Source organism: Amblyomma maculatum, chromosome 11 (assembly GCF_055883805.1).
Source record: "Amblyomma maculatum isolate TAMU_Amacu chromosome 11, ASM5588380v1, whole genome shotgun sequence".
In the NCBI taxonomy this organism is placed as follows: Eukaryota; Metazoa; Arthropoda; class Arachnida; order Ixodida; family Ixodidae; genus Amblyomma; species Amblyomma maculatum.
Window position 1 is genome coordinate 487,763 of NC_139354.1, and position 25,545 is coordinate 513,307.

Genomic DNA, 25,545 nt, shown 5'->3' on the forward strand with positions numbered 1-25,545 from the left:
GCCACACAAATTGTCCAATCCGGAGGCAGCACTTTACGGCGGCCCGAGATGTCCAGTCAGCGAGTAAGCTCATCGCCCGCTTCAATCTGCCGTGGCGTTAGGGCGTTTGCCACCAGGGGACCAGCGACAGGATGTCTGGGAATTCGTCGGTGTGTCTCAACTTGAAGCTCGCCGAGGCTTCTGTGAAGTGCAGAGCTGTCTTGCGGCACAACATCGGGGCTTGCAAAGGGGGCGTTAGCAGGAGAAGCTTGACATTCGGCTCGGCGGTATCCGGGCGGCTTGCCCGGGCATAAGAGGGGTTTCTGCCGGCCTCTACCTCTATTACTTTTCGTCCATGTTGTACAAGTTATTTCTGCAGCCGATTGATAGCTAGAAGGACGATGCATTTAAGAAAATTATGAAGGAAATCCTGTTAATCGCAGGCAGAGATTTATTAAATCGCCAAGTGCATCTTTTAATAAAGGAAGGAAAATATATTATTCTTTTCCCTGTTGTATGACAGGTACCTCATAGTTAAATACACGGCTGGCAACAAGTTGGCCAGTCTTTTTCAATGCTCAAAGGCACCTAAATGCTAAACACGTTTTTCACCTTATCTTCGGCCATCGTAATTAGCGCGGACAATTCGAAAGGTACGTGTTTTACGTTTATAAACAACTGTGTGGTCTCCTTCTCGGTCGATTCAGGAGTATTTGAGATTGACTTCGATTTTTGTGGCTTTTCACACATCGCATAAGTATTTAGGACCAACAAACAGACTTTGTGATTGGCCCCGTTTCCATTGTTCTGGCTCATATTCAATGCAGTCATCACACGGGTACTGGCATTTACCAGAGGACGATTTTTTTTATGTTGCTGGAATCCACAACGCAAGGTTTCGCAGAAGGCATCCTCACAGCATTTTTTGGCTCCCTGCTCTGAATACTTTACTACATCTCTTCGTCATGTGCGGGTCGGGGAACTCTTGAGAAATCGACATGTTTTCTCTGTTCGCAATGTGTGGCTAGCCTTTGAGCGTCGGGTATCGAAAACTGATGTTGTGACGGGCGTAGAGAAATGAACAATCAACTGTAAATCGCATTGGCTAACCTTGTATGATATAATGCTTAAATATTCATTCCATTGTGCTGCAACCTTGGTAATGCAGGTACCCTCCAGCGAGCAGCTTCGAATACAGCGTCGTCTATGACGATTACGCCAACACCGTTTGTGAGTATGGAGCCTTTTAAATATATTGTCACGTCTCGGTAGAACACCAAGGAGAACCTAGCAATAGATGGTTTGAATGGTCGACCAGAACAAGTCTTGCGTTCAAGCTTCTTTCACTTCCAGGCTCGCGCTTGTCGTCTCAGATGTCATCTTTTGCGTCGTCTTCTATATGCGTCATTTGCTCCCCTCCTCAGGAAGCATCGTCTCGACGAGGTCAGTCCGAGTTGTACGGCTTCATACGCACAACGTGGACGACGTCTGCTTGTTGCTGGCGTCGCTTTGACGTCGACACCTTGTCTGGCACCACCTCATAAGTGACGTCGGTTAAACGTCGCTGAACAACATAGGGCCCGAAGTATCGCCGCGATAGTTTTTCGGAGAGTCCACGGCGGCGAATAGGAGTCCAGACCCACACTTTGTCGCCAGGTTCGTACATGACATGTCGGTGTCTCTGATTGTAGCGTCGTGCATCATGCTCTTGCTGATTTTTGATCCGCACACGCGCTAGTTGTCGAGCTTCCTCTGCACGTTGAGCGAATTCCTCGGCGTCCTGATCGAGATCATCGGTGTCAGCATTCGGGAGCAACATTGCATCCAGCATAGTTGCTACTGGTCGCCCGTGAAGGAGGCTGAATGGTGTCACACGAGTGGTGTCTTGGCGTGCCGTATTGTAGGTGACCGTGACGTAGGGAAGAATTTCGTCCCAATTCTTGTGGTTCACGTCGACGTACATGCAAAGCATGTCTGCGATGGTCTTATTGAGACGTTCCGTCAACCCATTGGTTTGGGGGTGATAGGCTGTAGTTTTACGATGACTGGTGCCACTGAGGCGGAGAACGGTTTCCAAAAGTTCAGCCGTAAATGCAGTTCCTCGGTCTGTTATAATGAGTGCCGGAGCGCCATGCCTCAGGACAATGTTCTCAACGAAGAACCGAGCTTCTTCAGCGGCGGTACCCCTTGGCAGAGCCTTGGTCTCCGCGTAGCGGGTTAGATAATCAGTGGCGACAATTATCCATTTATTGCCGGCTGTGGACGTCGAAAAGGGTCCCAGGAGGTCCATGCCGATTAGTTTAAAAGGCGTCGTTGGCACTTGAAGAGGGTGGAGTAGGCCAGCTGGTTTTACAGGGGGTAATTTACGGCGCTGGCAGTCTATGCACGTACGTACATAGTGTTTCACTGTCGCCGGCAGTTTTGGCCAGTAGTATCCATGCTGTACTCTAGCCAAAGTGCGGGTGTAGCCTAGGTGACCGGCGGGTGACTCGTCGTGACACGCTTGCAAAACTTCACTGCGGAGAGCTGATGGGACGACGAGTAAATGACTGTTTCCCCCTGGGCGGAAGTTCTTCTTGTAAAGTACGTTGTTGCGAATAAAGAACGAAGGCATTACTCGGGCGAAAATCTTAGGCTGAACAGTAGTTCGCTTTTCCAAGAAATCAATAAGAGGGAGCAATTGCTGGTCCTCTCGTTGCTGTTGGGAAAGCGTTGCGTCATCTATGACACCTAAAAACGCAGTGCCTTCATCGGTCATAGTGGAAGGTTCGACAAGCGCTCGGGAAAGGCAATCAGTATCCGTGTGCTTCCTTCCAGATTTGCAAATAATGGCCATGTCAAATTCTTGTAATCGAAGGCTCCAATGCGCGAGTCTCCCTGAAGGGTCCTTTAGGTTCGTCAGCCAACAGAGAGAGTGATGGTCGCTAACGACTTCAAAGGGGCCAGCGTACAAATAAGGGCGGAACTTCATAACCGCCCATACCACTGCAAGGCATTCTTTTTCGGTTGTCGAGTAGTTCGCTTCCGCTTTAGATAGGGTCCTGCTGGCGTAAGCAATTACTTTTTCCACACCATCCTGGCGCGGCACCAGCACAGCACCTAAGCCCACGTTGCTGGCATCCGTATGAAGCAGTGTAGGGGCGTCGTCATCAAAGTGTGCCAGAACAGTTGGTGTCTGTAAACGCCTCCGAAGCTCATTAAAAGCTTGTTGCTGTTCTTCACCCCAGCTAAAGACAGCGTTGTCACGCATCAACGAAGTTAATGGCCAGGCAATTCGTGAGAAGCCAGCAATAAACCGACGGCAATAGGCGCAAAGACCCAGGAAGCGCCGCAATGTCTTTTTGTCCGTAGGTGTTGGGAACGTGGCGACTGCGGAGAGCTTTTCAGGATCAGGCCGCACACCTTCTTGGCTAACGACGTGGCCTAAGAACTGCAGCTCCTCGTAACAGAAGTGGCACTTCTCGGGTTTTAGGGTGAGGCCCGCAGAACGTATGGCCTGAAACACAGCTAGCAAACGGCGTTGATGCTCTTTAAATGTGGCCGAAAACACAATAGCGTCGTCAAGATACACCAGGCATGTTTGCCACTTAAGTCCCGAGAGCACAGTGTCCATCAGCCTCTGAAATGTTGCTGGTGCCGAGCACAAACCGAGCGGAAGCACCTTGAACTCATACAGTCCGCCGGGAGTGATGAATGCTGTCTTCTCCCGATCCCTCTCATCTACTTCTATCTGCCAATATCCACTTTTCAAGTCCATTGATGAGAAGTAACGTGCATTTCGTAGGCGATCAAGGGAATCGTCGATGCGAGGAAGAGGGTACACGTCTTTTTTAGTCACTTGGTTGAGCTTGCGGTAGTCTATGCAAAATCGTAAGCTGCCGTCCTTCTTTTTAACAAGCACCACGGGGGAAGCCAAGGGGCTCTGTGACGGCTGGATAACGTCGTCTCTAAGCATTTCGGCCACCTGGTGCTGAATGGCTTCACGCTCTTTCGTAGCCACACGGAAAGGATTTTGTCGAATCGGGCGAATCGAGTCATCTGTAATGATTCGATGTTTTGTCAAGGGCGTTTGGCCGACCCGTGATTCGGAAGCAAAGCAGTCTCGAAATTGATCTATGAGATCCAAAAGGCGGTCCCGTTCTGAAGAAGACAAATTTGGACTCACATCGACGATGGTTACGGGCGTCTTGCACATTGGCCCTTCTTGTTGCAGTGAGAAGCAGTGCTGCGCATTTAGGATGCTGTCGAAAAAGGCCACAGTTGTGCCTTTCGGAATTTGCTGATGCTCGTCGCTGAAATTTGTCAGCAGCACTTCAGTCTGCCATCGGACAAGTTGACTAGCCCCCGAGCTATAGAAACACCTCGGCTTAGTACCAGGGTGACTGCCCTTTCGGCGATTCGATCGCCGGTATGAGCCATGTCGCACTTCACTTGAACAAGAGAGTGTGATCGCGGAGGTAATGTCACCGTCTCCTCGGCGACGCGTAAGGGCATCAGTGGTACTTCCGCATAACCAAGGTCTCCATGATTCTTGGTGATGGCAACGACGCTATCTCGAATGCTGATTACAGCCCCATGAAGGCGCAGAAAGTCCATGCCCAAGATGAGGTCTTTGCAACAGTCAGGGAGAATAACGAAACTGCTAACAAACACCGCGTTTCCTATTCCTATCCGGGCAGTGCACTTCCCTGTCGGTGCCAGTAGCTGACCCCCAGCACTTCTAATTAGTGGCCCAGTCCATTCGATTCTTACTTTACGCAGCGTGTCAGCCAGTTTCTGGCTAATAATTGAAAAATCCACTCCGGTATCCACTAGAGCATGTACCTCCAGCCCGTCAATAGAAACGGCGAGGTCAGCACTAACAATTTCATCCAGGTTGCTCGTCTTTTTCGGCATTTACGGCAGAAGTGCAGCAAGGTCGGCGCTGTCAGCTTCGTCGTCGGGCTGCTCATCTGGGGCGGCATTTTCGGCGGTAATGTAGGCGGCATTTTCGGCGGTAGTGCGGCGATGTCAATGTTAATGTTAACAGCGGCGTCAGAAGCACAGGTTGTCGGCGGTTGCGGTGGTGGTGAGGGGTTTGGCATTTTTCGACTGGTTGCAACCTCCCCTCGCGAGGTTGCGGCTGTTAGCTTCCCCGGTGAGGGCTCGGGGACCGCTGTCCGCTAACGTCAGCAATGCTACGGCGCATCGGCGAAGGATAACGCTGTGGTGATGGGGAGGAGCGGCGGCGAAAGCCCCGGGATTTGTTTTCCCTGCTGACCGGAGGGTCGTCCTCGATTTGGGCAGTGTCGGCATTGAAGTGTTGGCGAGCAGAAGCAGACGGAAAGGCTTGCCCCTCTTCGCGGTAGCGGCAGTACCGATACACGTGGCCAGGTTGTCCGCAGTAGAAACAGAGTGGCCGGCTATCATAACTGCGCCACCTGTCAGTTCGGCGTGGTTGAAAGCGCCTGGAAGGCGCCCACTGAGGCCCATGGAAGAGTCGCGTCTCCTGACGGCTCGATGAGCTCGGTGGGGCGTGGTCTGGAGGCGGGCGACGAAGGACTGCGGCATAGCTCTCATGTTGACGGCTCGTGGTAAGGTGCATGCAGGAACGTCGGCCGTGAAGCCGACCGGTTGTGGATCGTGATATGGCTCCGAAATAGCTGCCGTGTTGTCGACGGGGTGAGACTGGTTACATGGTGCAGACGGTGATAAGGCATACCGAATTTCATTCCTGACGGTTTCCATGAGGGCCTGTGATGACTGAGCCTTCATAGCCGTAATTCGCTGGAGCTCCTCAAGGACAATTTCTCTAATGAGGTATCGAAGAGCGGTCCTATCGGTTGCATTCAGCGCCGCCGCAGTCGTCGAAGCACAGTTAACGGGTCGGTTGTATTGACGGCACCGGTCTTGTAGGGCTCGCTCTATAGCAGTAGCGTCCTTAACGAACTTTCTCACCGTTTTAGGTGGGTTGCGTACCAAGCCGGTAAACACCTGTTCTTTGACACCATGCATGAGATGCCGTAGTTTGCTTGGCTCACTTATATCAGGGTCGGCACGGCGAAAAAGGCGAGCCATGTCTTCCGCAAACATAGCCACGCTCTCATTTGGCTTCTGGATGCGCACTTCAAGCAGGCGCAGCGCATTGTCCCGTCGGTCGGTTCTCGCGAAAGTGTCGACCAGCTGGCAGCGGAAGTCATTCCAGGTGGATAAGCTGAGCTCGTGGTTTTCAAACCACATTCTAGCATTATCCTGAAGGGCAAAATAAGCATTACAAAGCTTCTGGTCTGCGCTCCACTGGTTTATCTTGGCCACTCGCTCAAACTGGTCGAGCCAGTCCTCCACATCTTCAAACGCTTCCCCGCTAAAGCACTCTGGCAGCTTGGTGTTCTGTAGAGTCACCGGCGTAGGGTTGGTATGTGCCATGGCTTGGGATGTATGAGGAACTTGGGCGTTTGAAGAGTCGTTCGGCAGAGTTTACAAGAGGAATAAGTTTACAAGAGGAATCAAATTATATCGCGACCTTCAGACATCTTATAGTTGCGCGAACAAAGACACACACAAGACCGGGTCTTTCTTTCTTTCTTTCTTTCTTTCTTTCTTTCTTTCTTTCTTTCTTTCTTTCTTTCTTTCTTTCTTTCTTTCTTTCTTTCTTTCTTTCTTTCTTTCTTTCTTTCTTTCTTTCTTTCTTTCTTTCTTTCTTTCTTTCTAAGTGTGGCGAAAGGCAATAACGTTACAGTGAAAGGAAAAAAAGATAAAACATGAATAAATCGGTTCGTGAATTAAGTGCTAGAAAAATCCGAGACTCTTAATAATTAAACCGAAAAAACACTTTTTGCATGTCACATGACAGATCTACCGAAAGTAATAAAATTAATTTGTGTGAAAGAGGGTTGCGTGTTCGCCTCTAAAAATGGAGCGGACTTGAGTGATTTTAAGCAAGGAACTCCCGTGCATGGGATGTTAAAAAAAAAAGAGTAGACATAGTCTTCTTGTCGCGCTGTCTGCGTCTCTATTTTTTCCCGGAAAATGCGGACAGAAGCGTCGCATCCTGCCAAGACCAAGACCGAAAAATCAGAAGCACTCAAACTGTTTTTTTTTTGATAAAGTCTGCAGCGAGCCAGGAAGCGAGGCAAAATCCAGGTGCTTGTTTCCCGATCATTCATATTGAAGCATAGAAGACGACGCAAAAGATGACGACAAGCGCGAGCCTGGAAGTGAAAGAAGCTTGAACACAAGACTTGTTCTGGTCGACCATTCAAACCATCTATCGCTAGGTTCTCCTTGGTCTTCTACCGAGACGTGACACTGGTGGAGCGCGCTGGGGTATGCATAGGACTCCTTCCGGCAGTCCACAGCGGATCCCAAACATCGACACGCCTGTCCATCGTGCTAGCCGCCGCCTTCTAGGCCTAGCGCCGGAGTACACTCATCTGCCGAACGCTACTGGCACCGACAGGGAAATGCACTGCCCGGATAGGAATAGGAAACGCGGTGTTTGTTGGCAGCTTCGTTATTCTCCCTGACTGCTGCAAAGACCTCATCTTGGGCATGGACTTTCTGCGTCTTCATGGGGCTGTAATCAGCATCCGTGACAGCATCGTTGCCTTCACCAATAACCATGAAGACCTTGGTTATGCGCAAGTACCACTATTGCCCTTACGCGTCGCCAATGAGACGGTGACATTACCTCCGAGATCATGTTCTCTTGTTGAAGTGAAATGCGACGTGGCGCATACAGGCGATGGCGTCGCCGAACGGGCAGTTACCCTGGTACTCAGCCGAGGTGTTTCTATAGCTCGAGGGCTGGTCAACTTGACCAATGGGCATACCGAACTGCTGCTGACAAACTTCAGCGACGAGCGTCAGCAAATTCCGAAAGGCACAACTGTGGCCTTTTTCGACAGCCTCCCAAATGCGCAGCACTGTTGCTTACTGCAACAGAGAGGATCAGTGTGCAAGACACCCGTAACCATCGCTGATGTGAGCCCAAATCGGTCTTCTTCAGAGCGGGACCGCCTTTTGGATCTCATAGATCAATTTCGAGACTGTTTTGCTTCAGAATCGCGGATCGGCCAAACGCCTTTGACAAAACATCGAATTATCACGGATGACTCGATTCGCCCGATTCGACAAAATCCTTACCGTGTGGCTCCGAAAGAACGTGAAGCCATTCAGCGCCAGGTGGCCGAAATGCTTAGAGACGACGTTATCCAGCCGTCACAGAGTCCCTGGGCTTCCCCCGTGGTACTTGTTAAAATAAAGACGGCAGCTTACGATTTTGCATAGACTATCGCAAGCTCAACCAAGTGACCAAAAAAGACGTGTACCCTCTCCCTCGCATCGACGACTCCTTGGATCGCCTACGAAATGCACGTTACTTCTCGTCGATGGACTTGAAAAGTGGATATTGGCAAATCGAAGTGGATGAGAGGGATCGGGAGAAGACAGCATTCATCACTCCCGACGGATTGCATGAGTTTAAAGTCCTCCCGTTCGGTTTATGCTCGGCGCCAGCAACATTTCAGAGACTGATGGACACTGTGCTTTCGGGACTTAAGTGGCAAACATGCTTGGTGTATCTTGACGACGTGATAGTGTTTTCGGCTACATTTGAAGAGCATCTACTCCGTTTGCTAGCTGTGTTTCAGGCCATACAATCTGCGGGCCTCACATTAAAACCCGAGAAGTGCCACTTCGGTTACGAGGAGCTGCAGTTCTTAGGCCACGTCGTCAGCCAAGAAGGTGTTCGGCCGGATCCTGAAAAGCTCTCCGCAGTCGCCAAGTTCCCAACACCTACGGACAAAAAGACATTGCGGCGCTTCTTGGGTCTTTGCGCCTATTACTGTCGGTTTATTGCTGGCTTCTCACGAATAGCCTGGCCATTAACTTCACTGACTCGTGACAACGCTGTCTTTCGCTGGGGTGAAGAACAGCAACAAGCTTTCAATGAGCTGAGGAGGCGTCTACAGACACCACCTGTCCTGGCGCACTTTGATGACGACGCCCCTACACTGCTTCATACGGATGCCAGCAACGTGGGCTTAGGTGCTGTGTTAGTGCAGCGCCAGGATGGTGTGGAAAAGGTAATTGCTTACGCCAGCAGGACCCTATCTAAAGCAGAAGCGAACTACTCGGCAACCGAAAAAGAATGTCTTGCAGTGGTATGGGCGGTTATGAAATTCCGCCCTTATTTGTACGCTCGCCCCTTTCAAGTCGTCAGCGACCATCACTCTCTCTGTTGGCTGACGAACTTAAAGGACCCTTCAGGGAGACTCGCGCGTTGGAGCCTTCGATTGCAAGAATTTGACATGGCAGTTATTTACAAATCTGGAAAGAAGCACACAGATGCAGATTGCCTTTCGCGAGCGCCGGTCGAACCTTCCACTATGACCGATGAAGACACTGCGTTTTTAGGTGTCATAGATGACGCAACGCTTTCCCAACAGCAGCGAGAGGATCAGGAATTGCTCCCTCTTATTGATTTCTTGGAGAAGCGAACTACGGTTGTGCCGAAGATTTTCGCCCGAGTAATCTCTTCATTTTTTATTCGCAACAACGTCCTTTACAAGAAGAACTTCCGTCCTGGGGGAAACAGTTTTCTGCTCGTCGTCCCATCGGTTCTCCGCACTGAAGTTTTGCAAGCGTGCCACGACGAGCCAACCGCCGGTCACCTAGGCTACACCCGCACGTTGGCTAGAGTACAGCACGGATACTACTGGCCAAAACTGCCGGCGACAGTGAAACGCTATGTACGTACGTGCATTGACTGCCAGCGCCGTAAATCACCCCCTGTAAAACCAGCTGGCCTACTCCACCCTCTTCAAGTGCCAGCGACACCTTTTAAGCAAATTGGCATGGACCTCCTGGGACCATTTCCGACGTCTACAGCCGGGAATAAATGGATAATTGTCGCCACTGATTATCTGACCCGCTACGCGGAGACCAAGGCTCTGCCAAGGGGTACCGCCGCTGAAGCAGCTAGGTTCTTCGTTGAGAACATTGTCCTGAGGCATGGCGCTCCGGCACTTATTATAACTGACCGAGGAACTACATTTACGGCCGAACTTTTGGAAATCGTTCTTCGCCTCAGTGGTACCAGTCACCGTAAAACTACTGCCTATCACCCTCAAACCAATGGGCTGACGGAACGCCTCAATAAGACCCTCGCAGACATGCTTTGCATGTACGTCGACGTAAACCACAAGAATTGGGACGAAATACTTCCCTACGTTACGTTCGCCTACAATACGGCCCGCCAAGACACCACTCGCATGACACCATTCAGCCTCCTTCACGGGCGACCAGTAACAACTATGCTGGATGCAATGTTGCTCCCGAATGCCGACACCGATGATCTCGACCAGGACGCCGAGGAATTCGCTCAGCGTGCAGAGGAAGCTCGTCAACTAGCTCGTGTGCGGATTCAAAATCAGCAGGAGCACGATGCACAACGCTACAATCAGAGACACCGGCATGTAATGTACGAACCTGGCGACAAAGTGTGGGTCTGGACACCTATTCGCCGCCGTGGACTCTCCGAAAAACTATTGCGACGATACTTTGGACCCTATGTTGTTCAGCGACGTTTAACCGACGTCACTTATGAGGTGATGCCAGACGGGGTGTCGACATCAAAGCGACGCCAGTACCAAGCTGACGTCGTCCACGTCGTGCGTATGAAGCCATACCACTCAGTCTGACCTTAACCTCCTACTTCCTTTTGTTCTCATCGGGACGATGCTTCCTAAGGAGGGGGGCAAATGAAGCATAGAAGACGACGCAAAAGATGACGACAAGCGCGAGCCTGGAAGTGAAAGAAGCTTGAACACAAGACTTGTTCTGGTCGACCATTCAAACCATCTATCGCTAGGTTCTCCTTGGTCTTCTACCGAGACGTGACAATATTTTCTTGCTTATTTCATACCTCGCTCATGTCGGCAACATAGTTCTCCTCTGTGATCCTTGTCAAATTGAGATCCTATTCTCTCAAAAAGAAAAAGAAATTATATTGGACTGACGGCTTTAAAGATGGCATCTCATAATTGGTCTCGACAAACATACCACAAGACAGCATGTGATGACGTGCGCCTTCGCTATCTCTTATGCCGTTTGTTGCCGACACCTCGAGTACATGGCTGGGTGTGCATCTGCTTCGTGGATAGCCGTAGCTGAGAGAGTGCCTTAGCTGAAACGCTGTGCTGCGTGTATCGCGCGTTGGTACAACTGTGGTCGCGTTCGTGCTCACATATCTTATGACCGCACCATTTAGGTACACATCGAAAATATCTGTGAACCATGCTCGAAGTGTTAATAATTTAATTATTGGCTCATAATTTAAATAAAAATATTGCAAACCATGCTTGCGGTTTTCCACGTTATAATGATCGTATATGCCTTTTCGAATGGCTCATTTAAAGGTAGATACTGCGTTCCAGTCGTAGTCACTCATTGCGGTAATATATATGGCGCAAAAAGTTTTTAATGTTCGCAGTAAGCATCTGCTCATTTTTACCTTCGTTCTAGTTGTGCCACTCAGCTACTTTGGGCTGACCTTTCAGGCGGCACCATTATTAAGGTAAGGCTGTTTGCTAAATTTATAAATCGTGCGGCAAGACTCACCGAAACCTTATTTTTTAAAGGTGAACTGCTTGGTTTTAAAGGCGGGGTAAAATGACACTGTTACGTCAGGCAGCATAGATGTGGGACTCTTGGCTAAATGACATGAAAATTGTAATGTGGGACAACACTCCAGCTTCTTGCCTCTCCCTCAAATAAACAACAGTATGGTGATAATTGAGTGGGTGCGGCAGTATTATGGTGATAGTTGAGAAAAGAAAGAAAATTGTAATTTGGTGCAACATTCCAGCTTCTTGCCAATCCCTCAATTAACAAAAAAAAAAAAAATATGGGGATGATCGAGTGGGTGCGGAAGTAATATGATGATAATTAAAAAAAACAGAAATATTACCGCACGCCTGTTTATTATCAAGGTAACTAAAGTTGAACGCATCTGTTTCTTTTAAAGTTTACTTCCTATTTGACTTTAAGAAATTTTTGATGAAGCGCACAGTGGTGCCTATGGTACAGACGTTAGCCGCAGTCTGCTGGTAAATCAGTGTTTTCTGAACTAATATACGATTTGAATTCTGTCAGTTTGTTTAACGCAACATGGATGGATGGCCAAAGCGGTAGAAGTGAGTTCGTATTAGCCTTGCTTGATTGCGTTACAAGGGATGCTGCTCGGCCATCCCAACAGCACCTAATAGGAGTATTTTAAAAATATTTAGCTATGCGTAATTATTATTGCTTGTATTGGTCATATTCTTCCCAAGATAAAAACATCAAACGCCGCAATTACAGCCGTGCCTTCTCAAATTCTAGAAAATTCTACGTTGTCAAGGTACTACCGGACCTTGTTAGGACTATCGCCAGAATACTGGCTATTGCACAAGGTGAGCGTTCCTCCGTCATACTGCTGCTCTATAAAAGACATGACGTAGCTAACTGTTATCAGGCGGCATGTTTCGGATGACGTGTGTAAAACGTCTTTCCGAAAATCCGAATTTCTCTTACACCTTGAACGCACGGATAAACGAAGTTACATTGACAATGACGTCCACGAGTTTAATAAGTTTTCCAAGGCCGCGGCATGAGTGTAATAAATTATAGAAATCTCGTTTTTGTTGCTGTGTTAGGCAAATTTCTCAGCGCCTGAAATACCAAAAATGCCATTCACTCAGTGTAATGTATGTGCAGTGTCCGAGCATGCATTGGTGAGACGAGCATTCAGAAGCCTACAGTCCTTAAAACTCCTTGCTATGAGTTGACGCTGTTGCATAATCGATCTTTAGAATGCCTAATGCCGACCTATTAAATCAAATAATGTGACTTAACTTGTTCAACGTTTATTAATTCCTTTCTGCCTGCTTTCTTCGTGTTTTGCTTTTCCAGATCCTAAGCGAGCCTCAGTTTTTGGTAGAACGCGTCGCTGCTCATTGGGTGCATATGTCGCGCATCCAATTCCCTTACTGATGGAGGTGAGCAGCAGGGTCATACTATTATTTTATTAAGAGTATTCTCTCTTGTCCATTGTTTTATGTCGTTTTCAGTGAAAAGTCAGTGGTGTGGCGGCGAAACAGAAGAGTGCTTTTTGCCGACTCGGCTGAAAACATCTAATGCCTTTCGCCTCAGCTATCTTACCCTTCTTTGCAGGGGATATTGGTATCCCTCTATCTCGTCAGGAATTGAAAATGACATATTGTTGCAGCATGTAATAAAATTTTATTCTTCTTGGTTCTGTCTCAGTGAAACCATGTCATTGGGAGGCCGTTTTAGTTACCAAAAGTTTACGAATTAACACCTCTGTTATTTTGCGCATGGCTATTAATTGGAGCAATGTATCAGTTTCGTAATAAGTTGCATTTTGTAGGGTTCTAGGTGCAATGTTTATTTACTGTAAAAAATTTCTTTTAGAGACTTTTTTTTTCCTCCTCGTCAGCAGTGTAGTGTGAAGTTGAGACCTGCGCGTATTAGCCTTTACGCTCTTACTTAAGCTTGGATTTCAGACGCTTATTTCACTTACTGAAAACGTGAAGTGGAACCTCCTTTAAATTATCAGTTCAGTGTAATACCACTTTGACGAACGTCATTTAAGCGAAGTGTTCAGTTGTACGAATTAAAACAGAACCCCTGACCGAGGCTTCATTGAACACTACGTAAACGCCCTTCATTTTAACAATATTACGTTATTGATCAGTTCTACGAAGATTTTCCTCTTTGTCATACTGTGTAACACGTCGTATTTAGCACTTCAACATGCACTACCCGCACTTTTCCTTGCATATTTTTACGTTGAGATCAGGTTTCATCACCGCGCGATAAAACTTGACCGTGATTTAGCTTTAAACTGAATTGGCTATCTAACAAACTTTTAGCAAGCCGTATGAATAGCTGGCTTTGGACTATAAAATGGCTCCAAAGACCACACATAGCCAGAGCTTCAGCCCTACGGGGTATTTTAACTCCAAGAAAGGCGTAGGTATGAATGCTGGTTAACCATGATCTGCTGCAGAAATGATCTGCTTGAAGAAAATGAAGGCCTTTGCTGTCCAGTAGACTGTTGTGCCGGACAAGGTTCGCGGGCGCTTGGACACAGTAACTGACGTCAAGACCAGTGAAGTTCTAAGCTCAGACATGCTGCAAAAATTTGCTGCATTCTTCTCTTACAAATGATCACAGTGACAATTAAATGGATTCAAATATGATTTCAACGCCCGGTGTTTCTTGGAGCTAATGGAAACAAGCTTGCACGCACCTATTTCAGTTTAGCGAAATGTCACTTAAACAAAAGTTTACATATGGCCCCTTGAAGTTCGTCCAAATGAGGTTGCACTGGAGTATTTCGGTAGCATTGATTTACATGGAACACATAACTGCTCAAGCTATGTATACTCTCGCTTTTACTCTCTCCTGCAGAAAGTGGAAGACTATGAACACTGGATGTACGAAGACATCATATCCGATCACTTGTCATTGGCTCCTTACATGGAGGTGTGTACTGGAGCAAGTGTTAACAGCGCGAGAGCGAGAATTCCTTCTCCCTCTCCTAACGGTGGCGTAATGTGCGGACTTATTCTCCATTCTCAATTCTACCTTGACGAAGGACGGTCCACCGTCCGAAACTGTTGGAATAAAATAGATAATCGGGAAAGCTCCTTACATGGAGGTGTGTACTGGAGCAAGTGTTAACAGCGCGAGAGCGAGAATTCCTTCTCTCTCTCCTAACGGTGGCGTAATGTGCGGACTTATTCTCCATTCTCAGTTCTACCTTGAAGAAGGACGGTCCACCGTCCGAAACTGTTGGAATAAAATAGATAATCGGGAAAGCTCCTTACATGGAGGTGTGTACTGGAGCAAATGTTAACAGCGCGAGAGCGAGAATTCCTTCTCCCTCTCCTAACGGTGGCGTAATGTGCGGACTTATTCTCCATTCTCAGTTCTATCTTGAAGAAGGACGGTCCACCGTCCGAAACTGTTGGAATAAAATAGATAATCTGGAAAGTTGTGTGACATCATATATATATATATATATATATTTGTTTGTGTGTGTGTGTGTGTGTGTGTGTGTGTGTGTGTGTGTGTGTGTGTGTGTGTGTGTGTGTGTGTGTGTGTGTGTGTGTGTGTGTGTGTGTGTGTGTGTGTGTGTGTGTGTGTGTGTGTGTGTGTGTGTGTGTGTGTGTGTGTGTGTGTGTGTGTGTTTGGCAACTAGGAGGGGCGTATGCTCGTGGCGTATGGTCATCGCTTAGTGCTCGCGCCTGGCTGGTCTCGCAGGTCTCGGCCGAGAGCTGCTTTTCGATGGAGATAAAAAGCAAGGCGCCCGTGTGCTTTGCGTTGTCAGTGCACGTTAAAAGCGCAGTTCTCACTTCGAGTTATAGATCAATTCTGTCTCGTCCTGCCATCTGAATGCTAGCCGTCCTGATTAGCTCAGTTGGTAGAGGTTGGTTGGGAAAGGCGGTGATACCGATTTCGATCGGACTAGGTTTTTAAGTTGTGCAGCTTTCGTTTTTAAACGTACGGCTGCACACAGGTAGAGGCTGAGTAATTTCTCTGTTAGCAGCCTAAAGACCCCTAGGGGGTCAGAATGTCTGGAATCCTTCACTACGGCGTCTCTCATAGCCTTAGTCGCTTTGAGACGTTAAACGCTACAAACCGAACTAAATCAAGCTCAAGTGAACCACTGTGTTATCGAGGATGTCACGTATTCCTCTATGACACACATCGCAGTACTTTAGCAATGAATCAATTGGTTATTGTACCAACTGCTCGCTGACACAAAGAGAGAATAGGAAATGCTGTTGCTTGCGGTTTTTAGCAGATATTTCATTTACCATGCTTTTCTTTGTCGGATAACCTATCCTAATTTTTATGTCATGAATGTCATGAAGTTCCTAGATATTCCTTAAATATTTTGGTCGGTAAGTTGTTGCTACGGTGCCTTGAACCCTTAAAGATAATAAATGCATAAAATCGGTATCATGAATTAACAAAGGGCATGGTTTCTTACCCGGCTTATAGTTCGGGATACTACTTCAACAGGTCAACTGCTGCGGCTTTCCACTGCCTCACCTAACTTTTGCTCCAATTCAATTACGGTTCCATTAAAGACAATAAATATTTTTGGGGAGACAAACTTTTAGTACGTCGTTTGGGCGCCGAAATTGGTCTTGAAATACTTTGCTCTAATCGCACTTTCTACCGCGTTGAAAGAGAACAAGAAAAGGAAATTAGCACATTCCAGCGCAGTGTTTGTTTAAAGAATATAAATCATCAAACAGTTCAAAATTGGCATTGTTACGGAATGGTTATAACCTGAGACACTGGTACGGTAATAACTCAGGCAAACATGCACTTGTTTACGAAACACCTTAACCGATTGGTCTTATATTACACCACACTGAAAGAGAAGCTTAAGTTTGAAAATTAATTACCGCTGTAATTTCCCCCAGAACAATATACAGCAGTTAGTTTCTTGCAATGGGCAAGATGACAAAAAAAGAAAAGAAGCAAACTAGGTGGCCATATTCAATTCTTGGTAAATTTTACAGAATTCAAGAAGTAGGTTACTATCTTCTGCCGCGAATCACTCTTGCCAAAATGTGTCTTCGCAGGGGCTCGAGGGTGTTCCTCAATACGCTTATTCTTAGAGAACAGCTGCACACGAGCCCTAATATGAGCCGAAACAATATAATCATACCAAAAAAGTTACTAGATGTGATGCATCTCATCACTGCAGAATGGAACGTTATTGCATTTACGGCAGAATCCTCAATATTGCAGAAGTGCGACACGTTTATTAAGACTTCAAAATACTTGTTTCTTGACCATAAACCTCAATTTAACGAGCACTGATGGAGTTACTTTGCTAACGGTTCTTATTGTTGTTACCGCAGCTCTTTCTCAACCTCAGCCAAAGCGTGGCCGGTGACCCACACATCGTAACCCGTGGATTCAGTCCTTACGTCGCCGAACATGTGGCATTCTTCTTTTTTGCAGAGGTAGGCTGCAATTTATACTGCACTCTTTTAAACTCAGACCTTTCCTGTGGTGCCGAGATTGGTGTCGCCATCTAATTCTCGTATAAGGTAAATTATTTTCTCTACATCAGTGGATAACATTTATAGGCTGTCTATTTAATAAATGGTGACAACTGACGCCAGTTACATATATTTGAAAATGTATATGGTTATATGTTCGACGAATGAAGTTTCCCGAAATTCATTACGGCTCAAGCGATTATCACTGTTCTGTTTCATTTGGGTTCTGTTTGTGATATTTGGGTAGTGCACATGATTTTCTTATGACCTCAGCGTAGTTACGCCAAGCAATGCGACGCAGTGCACTATTTGGAGGAATATGCAGCTAGTTCTGGAAAAAGCTAATAGATTTTGAGGGCTTAATTGCCCTTCATTTGCATTAACTGAGGACTCGCAGCAAATTTTGCTAGCAGCAACAAAATAACGGAAATTGCGCTATTCTGATGCTCTCTCTCTACTTCCCTACATTATCATGTTTCATTGTATAATGCATTACAGATAGGGAGCTTTCTTTGAAATTCTCCTTTTGTTTTTCTTTATAATAACTATGCTGCCATAATTCAATGTCACAAATCTTACTCAACTTGTGTTTTCATGTCTCTTAATACAAGTTCTGTTCATACTGCTGGTTGTTCACACTGAAAGAACATGAATATAATATTTTAAGTTTCGGCATTTCGAAACGTTGATAATTTGAATATTATACCTCGTTACTATGGAGCACGCGCCCGGAAAAAGTGGTCATAAAATGTTCTTTAAGGCTTCTCTCCTGTCCCCAGTGCAGCATTCGGAGATATGTCCTTATGATTTGCTCGTATGCAGGAAGGGTATTTAAATGAGGATCTGTGCATTTTTTATTCCCACGATAAGTTTTTTTTTTGTGTCGTTTTCTCCTTTGTATACAATGGTTTGCTACAACTTCTAAAAATGGTCACATTAGAGCTGTTACGCTTGCCTACTGTTTGAAGCACATGTTTAAATTTCCGTGCGAACAGTTATTACGCGTTAATCATTCGGCAACAAATCATTTTTCGCTGTTACCCCTGTCCGCCGAGCATGTTTATTGTTACGATGTTTCTTGAGAAACGTCGTTAATTAGTCTCAATTTCTTTTATCCTATGACATCGCAGTGGCTCCATGGATTAACACATGGCATGTTGTTGTGAATTATTCTTGCAGTCCTCCTGTGAGCCGTACACAAACCACGCTGGTGAACTAAGGAATGCGGCACTACCGTCTCAAATTAGGTACGGCGGGCTGTTTATAAATACTGCAGTGGAGAAAGTAAACTTGCTTGCTGTTTAGAGATAAAGAATGAACTCTTCAATGATGACAAACCTGCTTCAGAGTTCTTCCATCGGCCGAGCGCAGTTGCTAGAAAAAGCTTCGGCCAGCAAAATCTTTTTCGATTTTTTTCAGTTTGAAATAGCAGTAGTATAACCGGCGAAGACAGATTAGCAGACGACAGAGCAGCGGAAGCTAGACAAGCACTAGGCACATATGACGTTGTACGTGTCTCGTATTTTCTTCCCCGTCCTTGTCCAGCTTGCGCTGTTATTAGCTCGAGGTGGGCTAATAATGATTATCAGAAATAAAAAGAATAACAACGGTGGTATCCACATGCCGGCAAGCTTTTGCAGCTGCAACTCTTTCCATCGGAAGATGAGCGGCCTCATTGAATTTCCAGCACCAAACGAAAGTGCATTCGTCTCGGCAGCTTTTCTTGCGGGCTCTGAACGTTTTATTGGTAAACAAGGGGCGGTGAAAACCTGAATACACATGCTTAACCTGAGCAGAAAGGTGATGATAATATCGGGGACGAAAATTCCCGCGACGCTATCTAGCTGAGACAAATTGTTTTGGCGCTGTCACTTTAAATTATATGAAGGTATCAAAGTACGTGCATGTTCTACCTCGAGACAACGACGCCTAATTAAAAGATTGCCAACTTACTTCTTGGGTGCAAAGTAATGGATTTTATTTCCTTAAACACGCATCCGGGAAGCATTTGTGGCTATAATAAATGTGAACGTCATCAAGGAAACAATGGCTATTCCCCAAAATAAGCGAATTAACTACAATAAATGTGCTATAAATTATTTGTTCAAAAAAAAAATACTGTCGCTCAAGTAATTATGAATCATAGAGTCAGAATGACGTCAGAATTATAGCAGCATCACAGGAAAGTAGGTAGAGGCCAGTCACAGAAATTCTAGGATAGCAAGTTCTGATAGATGGAAAGCTTCCCTGGATTGCTTGCTTCAACGCTCCCGCTGCTCGTTGTACGCCACTGCCGCCCTGTACTGCATAAAGGTTACGCACAACTTCTAATCTGGCTTTTAATTCTCGGCCCGACGGTGGCAGCACATTTGACCTCAGGCCCTTCAGGCCCTCAGCTCCGGTCATTACTCACCGAAAGACCTACTGTTACTGAAAAAGCGTCTTTAATTTACTTAGATACTTTCAGAACACAAAAATGTGAACAGCAAGTTCTAAAATGTCGACGCGGAAAAGCTTGTGTGTCTTGTTGCGCAGATGCTCTGCACATATCAACATGGCGGTTGTTTTCAGCTCAGCCGCTAGATAGCGTCCCCTTTACTATATGTCAGCGCCCTTGATGAATCGATGTATATCTTTCCTCCGGAATTTCCCTTGCTAATCTAGATTTCCCCCTTACAATGCTAGTTACTTTATTTAACAGGGGTGTAAACCGCCGCATTCATTGAAGCGTCTCAAACGATTGGCACCATTTTCATGTTTGAGGGACCGGTAACGATGTGGCAGCTTATCGTTGATACTTTGGCCCGTATTCCCAAAGTAATGATTGGAACTCGAGATGCGACTGGAACCACCTCCCTGCCTTCATCAAAGATATCACCGATGTTGAAAATGTCAAGAAAACTGTTATTGATTTTGTATGTCCCACCTCTTATTGCGCCTCCGGATCATGAAAGCAATAAAAATAAGTAAATAAATAAAAGAACTGAAGTGCAGCACCGCAGAGAGAACTGGTACAGTACATCTGTGCACATAATATAGTGGTACTTGTGTTTCGTCGTATGCACGTCGCTGCGCGGAAGGACTATCCGCCACGCGCATAGAGAGTTTGGATAGTTTGCTAAAAAAAAAAAAGTTGAATGGTCCGCTATCCTCCAGCCTGTTCAGGTTAAAAACCATCTTGTACATTAGGTCGCAACTTCAAGCGGCGCTGTGCTCAGACGGACTAGAGTTGCCCACGTCCTTGTTCTTGAACTTCAGTATCAAAGATTTCGCCCCTACCTGGAGGATGTGTGTTGGAAAGCTTGACTGCTGCAACTTACCCATTGATACTGAGAACTTCCACCTGCTTTGCGCTGATATGAATTCGAAAGAGCTGACCTAATACAGGTGTGCCTACGTCAGTCTCAGTTATAAATTGTTTTCAGTGGCAGAAGGAAAATTTAAAATAACCTTATTGGAACTTAGCATATTGGCCCATCACTTATGATGATTCATGGTAAAAGAAAGTTGAAAATCTAAAGACTTTATTGTCTGCCCTTGTTGTTTTTTAAGTGCGGAGTTTAAATATTTGGAAGCAATGCTTGAACCCCTCCCGCGTGTCCCCTGCGGCTGTGCCACAACAGTCATTGCGGTCAACATATATGGACACAAAAATAGTCCACGTCCTAAATACCATTGCGACACCAAGATTACGGCGTAAAGATGAAGCTTTTCATTGCCCTTCTTCGGCCTAAAATGTCGCTGCGTCACAGCATTCTGAAGCGTTCTAACATTTGTTCGAGCTTACATAGAACAGTTGTTCTACTGTACTTTGTAAGCTTAGGGTCGAGTGCAGAGCATCTTTCTTTACCGAGCCCAAGCAGTGCATAATGCAGTCAGACCCCAGACACTCTTATGCCTCCCTCTATGTCTCATAACCTTTGACCTTTCTCCTCTGTGGCGCTCTGCAGGATCAACGGAGCTCTGTCGCAGTATGCGCCATTCGCTGTTAGCTTCTTCTGTCCATATGGTTCGGCGATGGCTAAGGAGCCATGCGAGCTCTATCGTCGAGTCCCTGGTGGATCCCGGCGGAAGAAAACTCAAATGCCGCGACCGACGGAAGGAGATGAGAAAGTTATCCTCTGAAGCAACTTCTTTTCTAGAGAAGTTCTTCTTCTAGCGCGTAAATATCATGAAAAATCTGTAATGAAATCTTTCGTCTTTAAACCGTTTTGCCGCCCATAAAGAACGTTTGTTTCGGCATCCAAGGCCTAAATGTGTCGTTTAAATGCTAGTACAATAGGCAAGAAATTTGCTGAGCAAATAATGGTGCAATTGCTGTAGCAAGTATGGTGGAGTACTGGGGACATCTCTGATCTTTTTTTCGTTATGCCTTTCAGTGCACCACACTGAGTTTACGGTGTCTGCTAACCTCAGTCATCATTTTCCAACTGCAGTGTTTGGCGGCCTCAAAAATAAAACTTTCAAATCAATTGCTGCGTTTCTTTTTCCTTTCCGTGGTACTGGGAGAAAAGGAGGGCAGATGTACACGTTCGATTATATCAAGAGAGGTGTATAGGAGTAGCGTTTTCAGAGTGCTAGTGTATGACAAAAGTTTGATGATGTCCGTGGTATGTTAGAGGTGCGGCTAACTATCCATTACTGTGCCGCAGTGAATTTTCACGGGTTTTAAGCATTTTTCTCGACAGGTTCTAGGATAATAAGTGGTGGGATTTTTCGCAAACTGGTTCCTTATTACTACTCTGTGGCGAAGCAAGAGCTTTCGGTGGGATGATTTGACACGGGTAGCTTTGTGTTTGGAATGAAGTCGTCAGAAAAGCATTGAAAAATAGAAATACTTTAACTGAAGCATAAGGCACGAATAGAAACACTGCCTGCTTTATTTGGAAGGCTTATGAAGCTTGCCTTAACTTATATGTTGTGTATCTATTCTTACATACCCCACGTGCATTTAGTGCTCTGGCTAAACGCGTCAGAGATAACGCTCTAAAGCTCTTGGGTCCGCCGCTCGTGCGTCTGTCTAGCCACTTTCATAATGTTTGCACGTTAGCTTGAGGGAGAAGAACAGTTACAATTCACAGAGGGTGAAATGCATTCTTTCCAGCGATACGAGTTGTAAGAAAAAAAATAGTTCTAGGAGTTTAGTGAACCAAGAACAAAGTACACGTTTTTTTACTAGTATCATACATCCCATTTATCGGAAAACAGAGGAGTTAAAAGAGGGCTGCTTCTTTAGCGTAAAAAAAAAAAAGAAATATTATTCATTAGAAGGGTTTTGACATTCAGTGGATCGCTTTATGGAACCACTGCTCTGAAGGCAAAATATAATCAAGAAAGGCATATAATGCAGGTTGAATAACTTGAAGTTGAATTGTTATAATCAAGCATATTTGAAAACGAAATATGAACTCAGTAATGTAGATGCACCATCTTTGCTTCAGCTGTACTTGGTATCTGCTTAGTCTTCGTTGTTCAACATCACCAGTGATTAAAACAGAAGCCATCGGAGTGGTTTAATCAAGAAATACATGTGCAACGTGCAGTACAAGTTCCTGAATGCAAACATTCATCATCATCATCATCATCATCAGCCTGATTATACCCACTGCAGGGCGAAGGCCTCTCCCATATTTCTCCAATTAACCGGGTGCAACGCAAACATTCATCGGCGAGTTATTTAGCGTAGTGAGCTGCATTCCTGAGACATCGTTGAATTCTTGTTCGTCAAAATAATATTAGCCTGCTAGTGAGAATGCTTTCAGTGGACCAAAATTTATTATTTTCGTTATAAACCATCCACGGTGCTACATTAGCATAAAAAATATCCGACACTTAGTATTACTTAAGGCATGTATTAAATGACTGATTTCGTGAAGCACTTTTAAAGCATTTATCTAGGCAAATTTTAGAGCAGCCTTATTACGCTAGACCAGACATGGCAGTAATTGAATTATAGTAATGAAAATGCTGTAATTTAATTACTTTTCCCGGTAATTTGTAATGTAATGAATTAATTTCCCGGTTTGGTAATTTAGTAATGTAATGAATTACGTTTGGTAGTAATTTCGCAGCAAAAGTAATTAATTCTTTTCGAAATTACTTTTACTAAAGTGCACCACTAATCCTTCAATAAACAACAAAGTAGAGTGCCGTGAAAGCAGGAACGACGTGCGGCAAGCCGAAGCCAGGGTAAGAGATCGGCAAAAGGAGACGGAATTGAGCAGAACAGTGAGTCTGAGACCTCGTGTGTAGCAGGGTCACATAGTGCGACTATCCCATGGCAACCATTCTCCAAGCAGTAGGATACAAGGCGTCAAGGGGATGCCGAAGGGAGAGATGGTGCAAGAAGGCTGGTTGAAAACGCACTCCCTGTTTCGTCGGCTAGGGCACAGTGGTGCCTAGTTACACTCGTCACCACGGGGCGAGGGAGGATTGAGGTTGGGGGAGATAGGCGGAAAGGTCCACGGCGTGAGCCATCGTGGCTTGAGCATTACTGAGCAGTGAGTACAAAGTGCCGACGTCGATTCTTGGGATTGCGAAAACAATAAATAAGCTAGCGTCTTCGGGCCATTCAAATGGCGGGGACAGCTCTGGGCCAACAAGACGCTGGGTTCGCCGGTCATTTCACGATCGTTCGACCATGCTTCTGCTTTTGTTGTAGTTGTCTTTTCTTTTTTTTTTTTTCTGTTGTTTCGTTTTTGTATTGGCAAGTGCTGTAGGAAAGAAGGAAGGAATAGCTCTCTGGGACGGAATCTGGCGGGAAGACGAAAGAATGTCTGCTTTGCGTTTGGAGAACAAGTTGTTCTTTTGTTTACTAGCCTTACTCAGTTTTTGCATAGATGGAAACTAGAAAGTAATTTAAAAGTGATTGAATTACTCAGTAGAAGTAATTGTAATGTAATTTCATTACTCTTTGCGAGCAGTAATGAGTAATGTAATTTAATTACTTTTCTGCGAGTTTCAAAAAAGTAATTAGAACAAATATAAAGTAAATCTAAAACTCTGAGTCAAATTTAGCATGAGCTGACGATATTAACTAAGAATTTGCCCCCTTAACAAAAGATCTTTAGAGTGATAGCATGAAAACTTCTATAAAAGGGAATTCATTATCAATGATTGCTTATCTGGCAAAGGTCAGTGTGATGACAAGTACAGCTTACGATCACGATGGGGCCAATCAGACAGTTGGCCCGATATAAACCTGACCAATGTATATCAGGGAAATTTTCCCGTTGCAGCCCCATAAGACTATACCAGTCCCGTTAAACGAATTTCGCATTCGGTTACGGAATTCAGAGGTCGTGAGTTCGGATTTTCAATTGGGGTTGTACAGTCGATTACACAGATGACGGCGCCCAGTTTTCCTTTTCGTTACATCCATCTCTTTTCAGTCTAGTTTCTGTATGTTGTATTCTTTATCATCATCATCATGACTATACCCATTTCAGGGCGAAGGCCTTTCCCATGTTCCTCCAATTAACCGGGTGCTGTGCTAGATGCATCCACTTGACCCCTGCGAACTTCTTAACCTCATCCACCCACCTAACTTTCTTCCGCTTTGCTATGCTTCCCTTCCCTTGGAATCCAGTTTGTTACCCTAAGCGATCATCGGTTATCCTCTCTTCGCACTACATGTGCTGCCCATGCCCATTTATTTTTCTCGATTTCCACTAGAATGTCAGTAACTTGAGTTATTTATCTGACCCACTCTACCCGTTTCCTATCTCTTAATGTTACCTCTGCCATTTTTCGTTCTATGGCCCTCCGCGTTGTCCTCAACTAAGTCGAACCCTTTTTGTTAGCCTCCAACTTTCAGCCCCATAGGCGAATACAGGTAATTAAGATGAAACTGTTGTGTACTTTCCTCTTGAGCGATACAGGTAAACTGCTAGTCATAATCTGCGAGTGCTTGCCAAATGCGCCTCATTCCAATTTTATTCTCATTGTTATTTCCATTTCATGGTTCGGATCTGCGGTTACTACCTGTAGTATTTAGACATATTCGCCTATTACTTCCAGTGCTTAGCTACCTAACGTAGACTGCTGTTCCTTCTCGAGGCTGTTGAACATTACCTCAGTCGTCTGCATATTGATTTTCAAGTCCACCGTTTTACTTTTCCTGTCTAGGTCATCAATCATGTTTTACTGTTCATCCCCTGAGTTACTTAGCAAGGCAATGCCATCTGCAAATCGCGAATTATTGAGTTATTTTCCCTTATCCTTAACTGCTCCCAATCAAAGTCTCTATACTTCCTCTAAGCAAGCTGTGAATAGAATTGGGGAGGTCGCGTTTCTGCTTAACACATTTTGTATAGGAATTTTGTTATTTTATGCAGAACTATGATTGCTGTGCAGCCACTATATCTTCCAGCACTTTCATGTACGGGTCGTCTACCGGGTTTCGCAATGCCTGCATCACCGCCGAGGTTTCTACTGAGTAAAATATATGCTTTTTTTCATATATATGTGCGTATTATAACGCAAAACTAAC

At 45.6% G+C, this 25,545-nt stretch overlaps 1 protein-coding gene across 1 annotated transcript in view; it reads left to right on the forward strand.

Annotated features, from left to right (window-relative positions):
- LOC146172635 (uncharacterized) overlaps positions 1 to 21,179 on the forward strand; it is a 92,905-nt gene extending 71,726 nt beyond the window's left edge. Inside the window, exons 15-22 of the mRNA XM_084584316.1 lie at positions 1,148 to 1,209; positions 11,485 to 11,536; positions 12,343 to 12,413; positions 12,913 to 12,998; positions 14,437 to 14,511; positions 16,911 to 17,015; positions 18,234 to 18,301; positions 21,005 to 21,179. Of these exons, the coding sequence (XP_084440442.1) occupies positions 1,148 to 1,209; positions 11,485 to 11,536; positions 12,343 to 12,413; positions 12,913 to 12,998; positions 14,437 to 14,511; positions 16,911 to 17,015; positions 18,234 to 18,301; positions 21,005 to 21,179 (694 nt within the window). The remainder of the gene's footprint in view (positions 1 to 1,147; positions 1,210 to 11,484; positions 11,537 to 12,342; positions 12,414 to 12,912; positions 12,999 to 14,436; positions 14,512 to 16,910; positions 17,016 to 18,233; positions 18,302 to 21,004) is intronic.
- Positions 21,180 to 25,545: the final 4,366 nt, after the last annotated feature.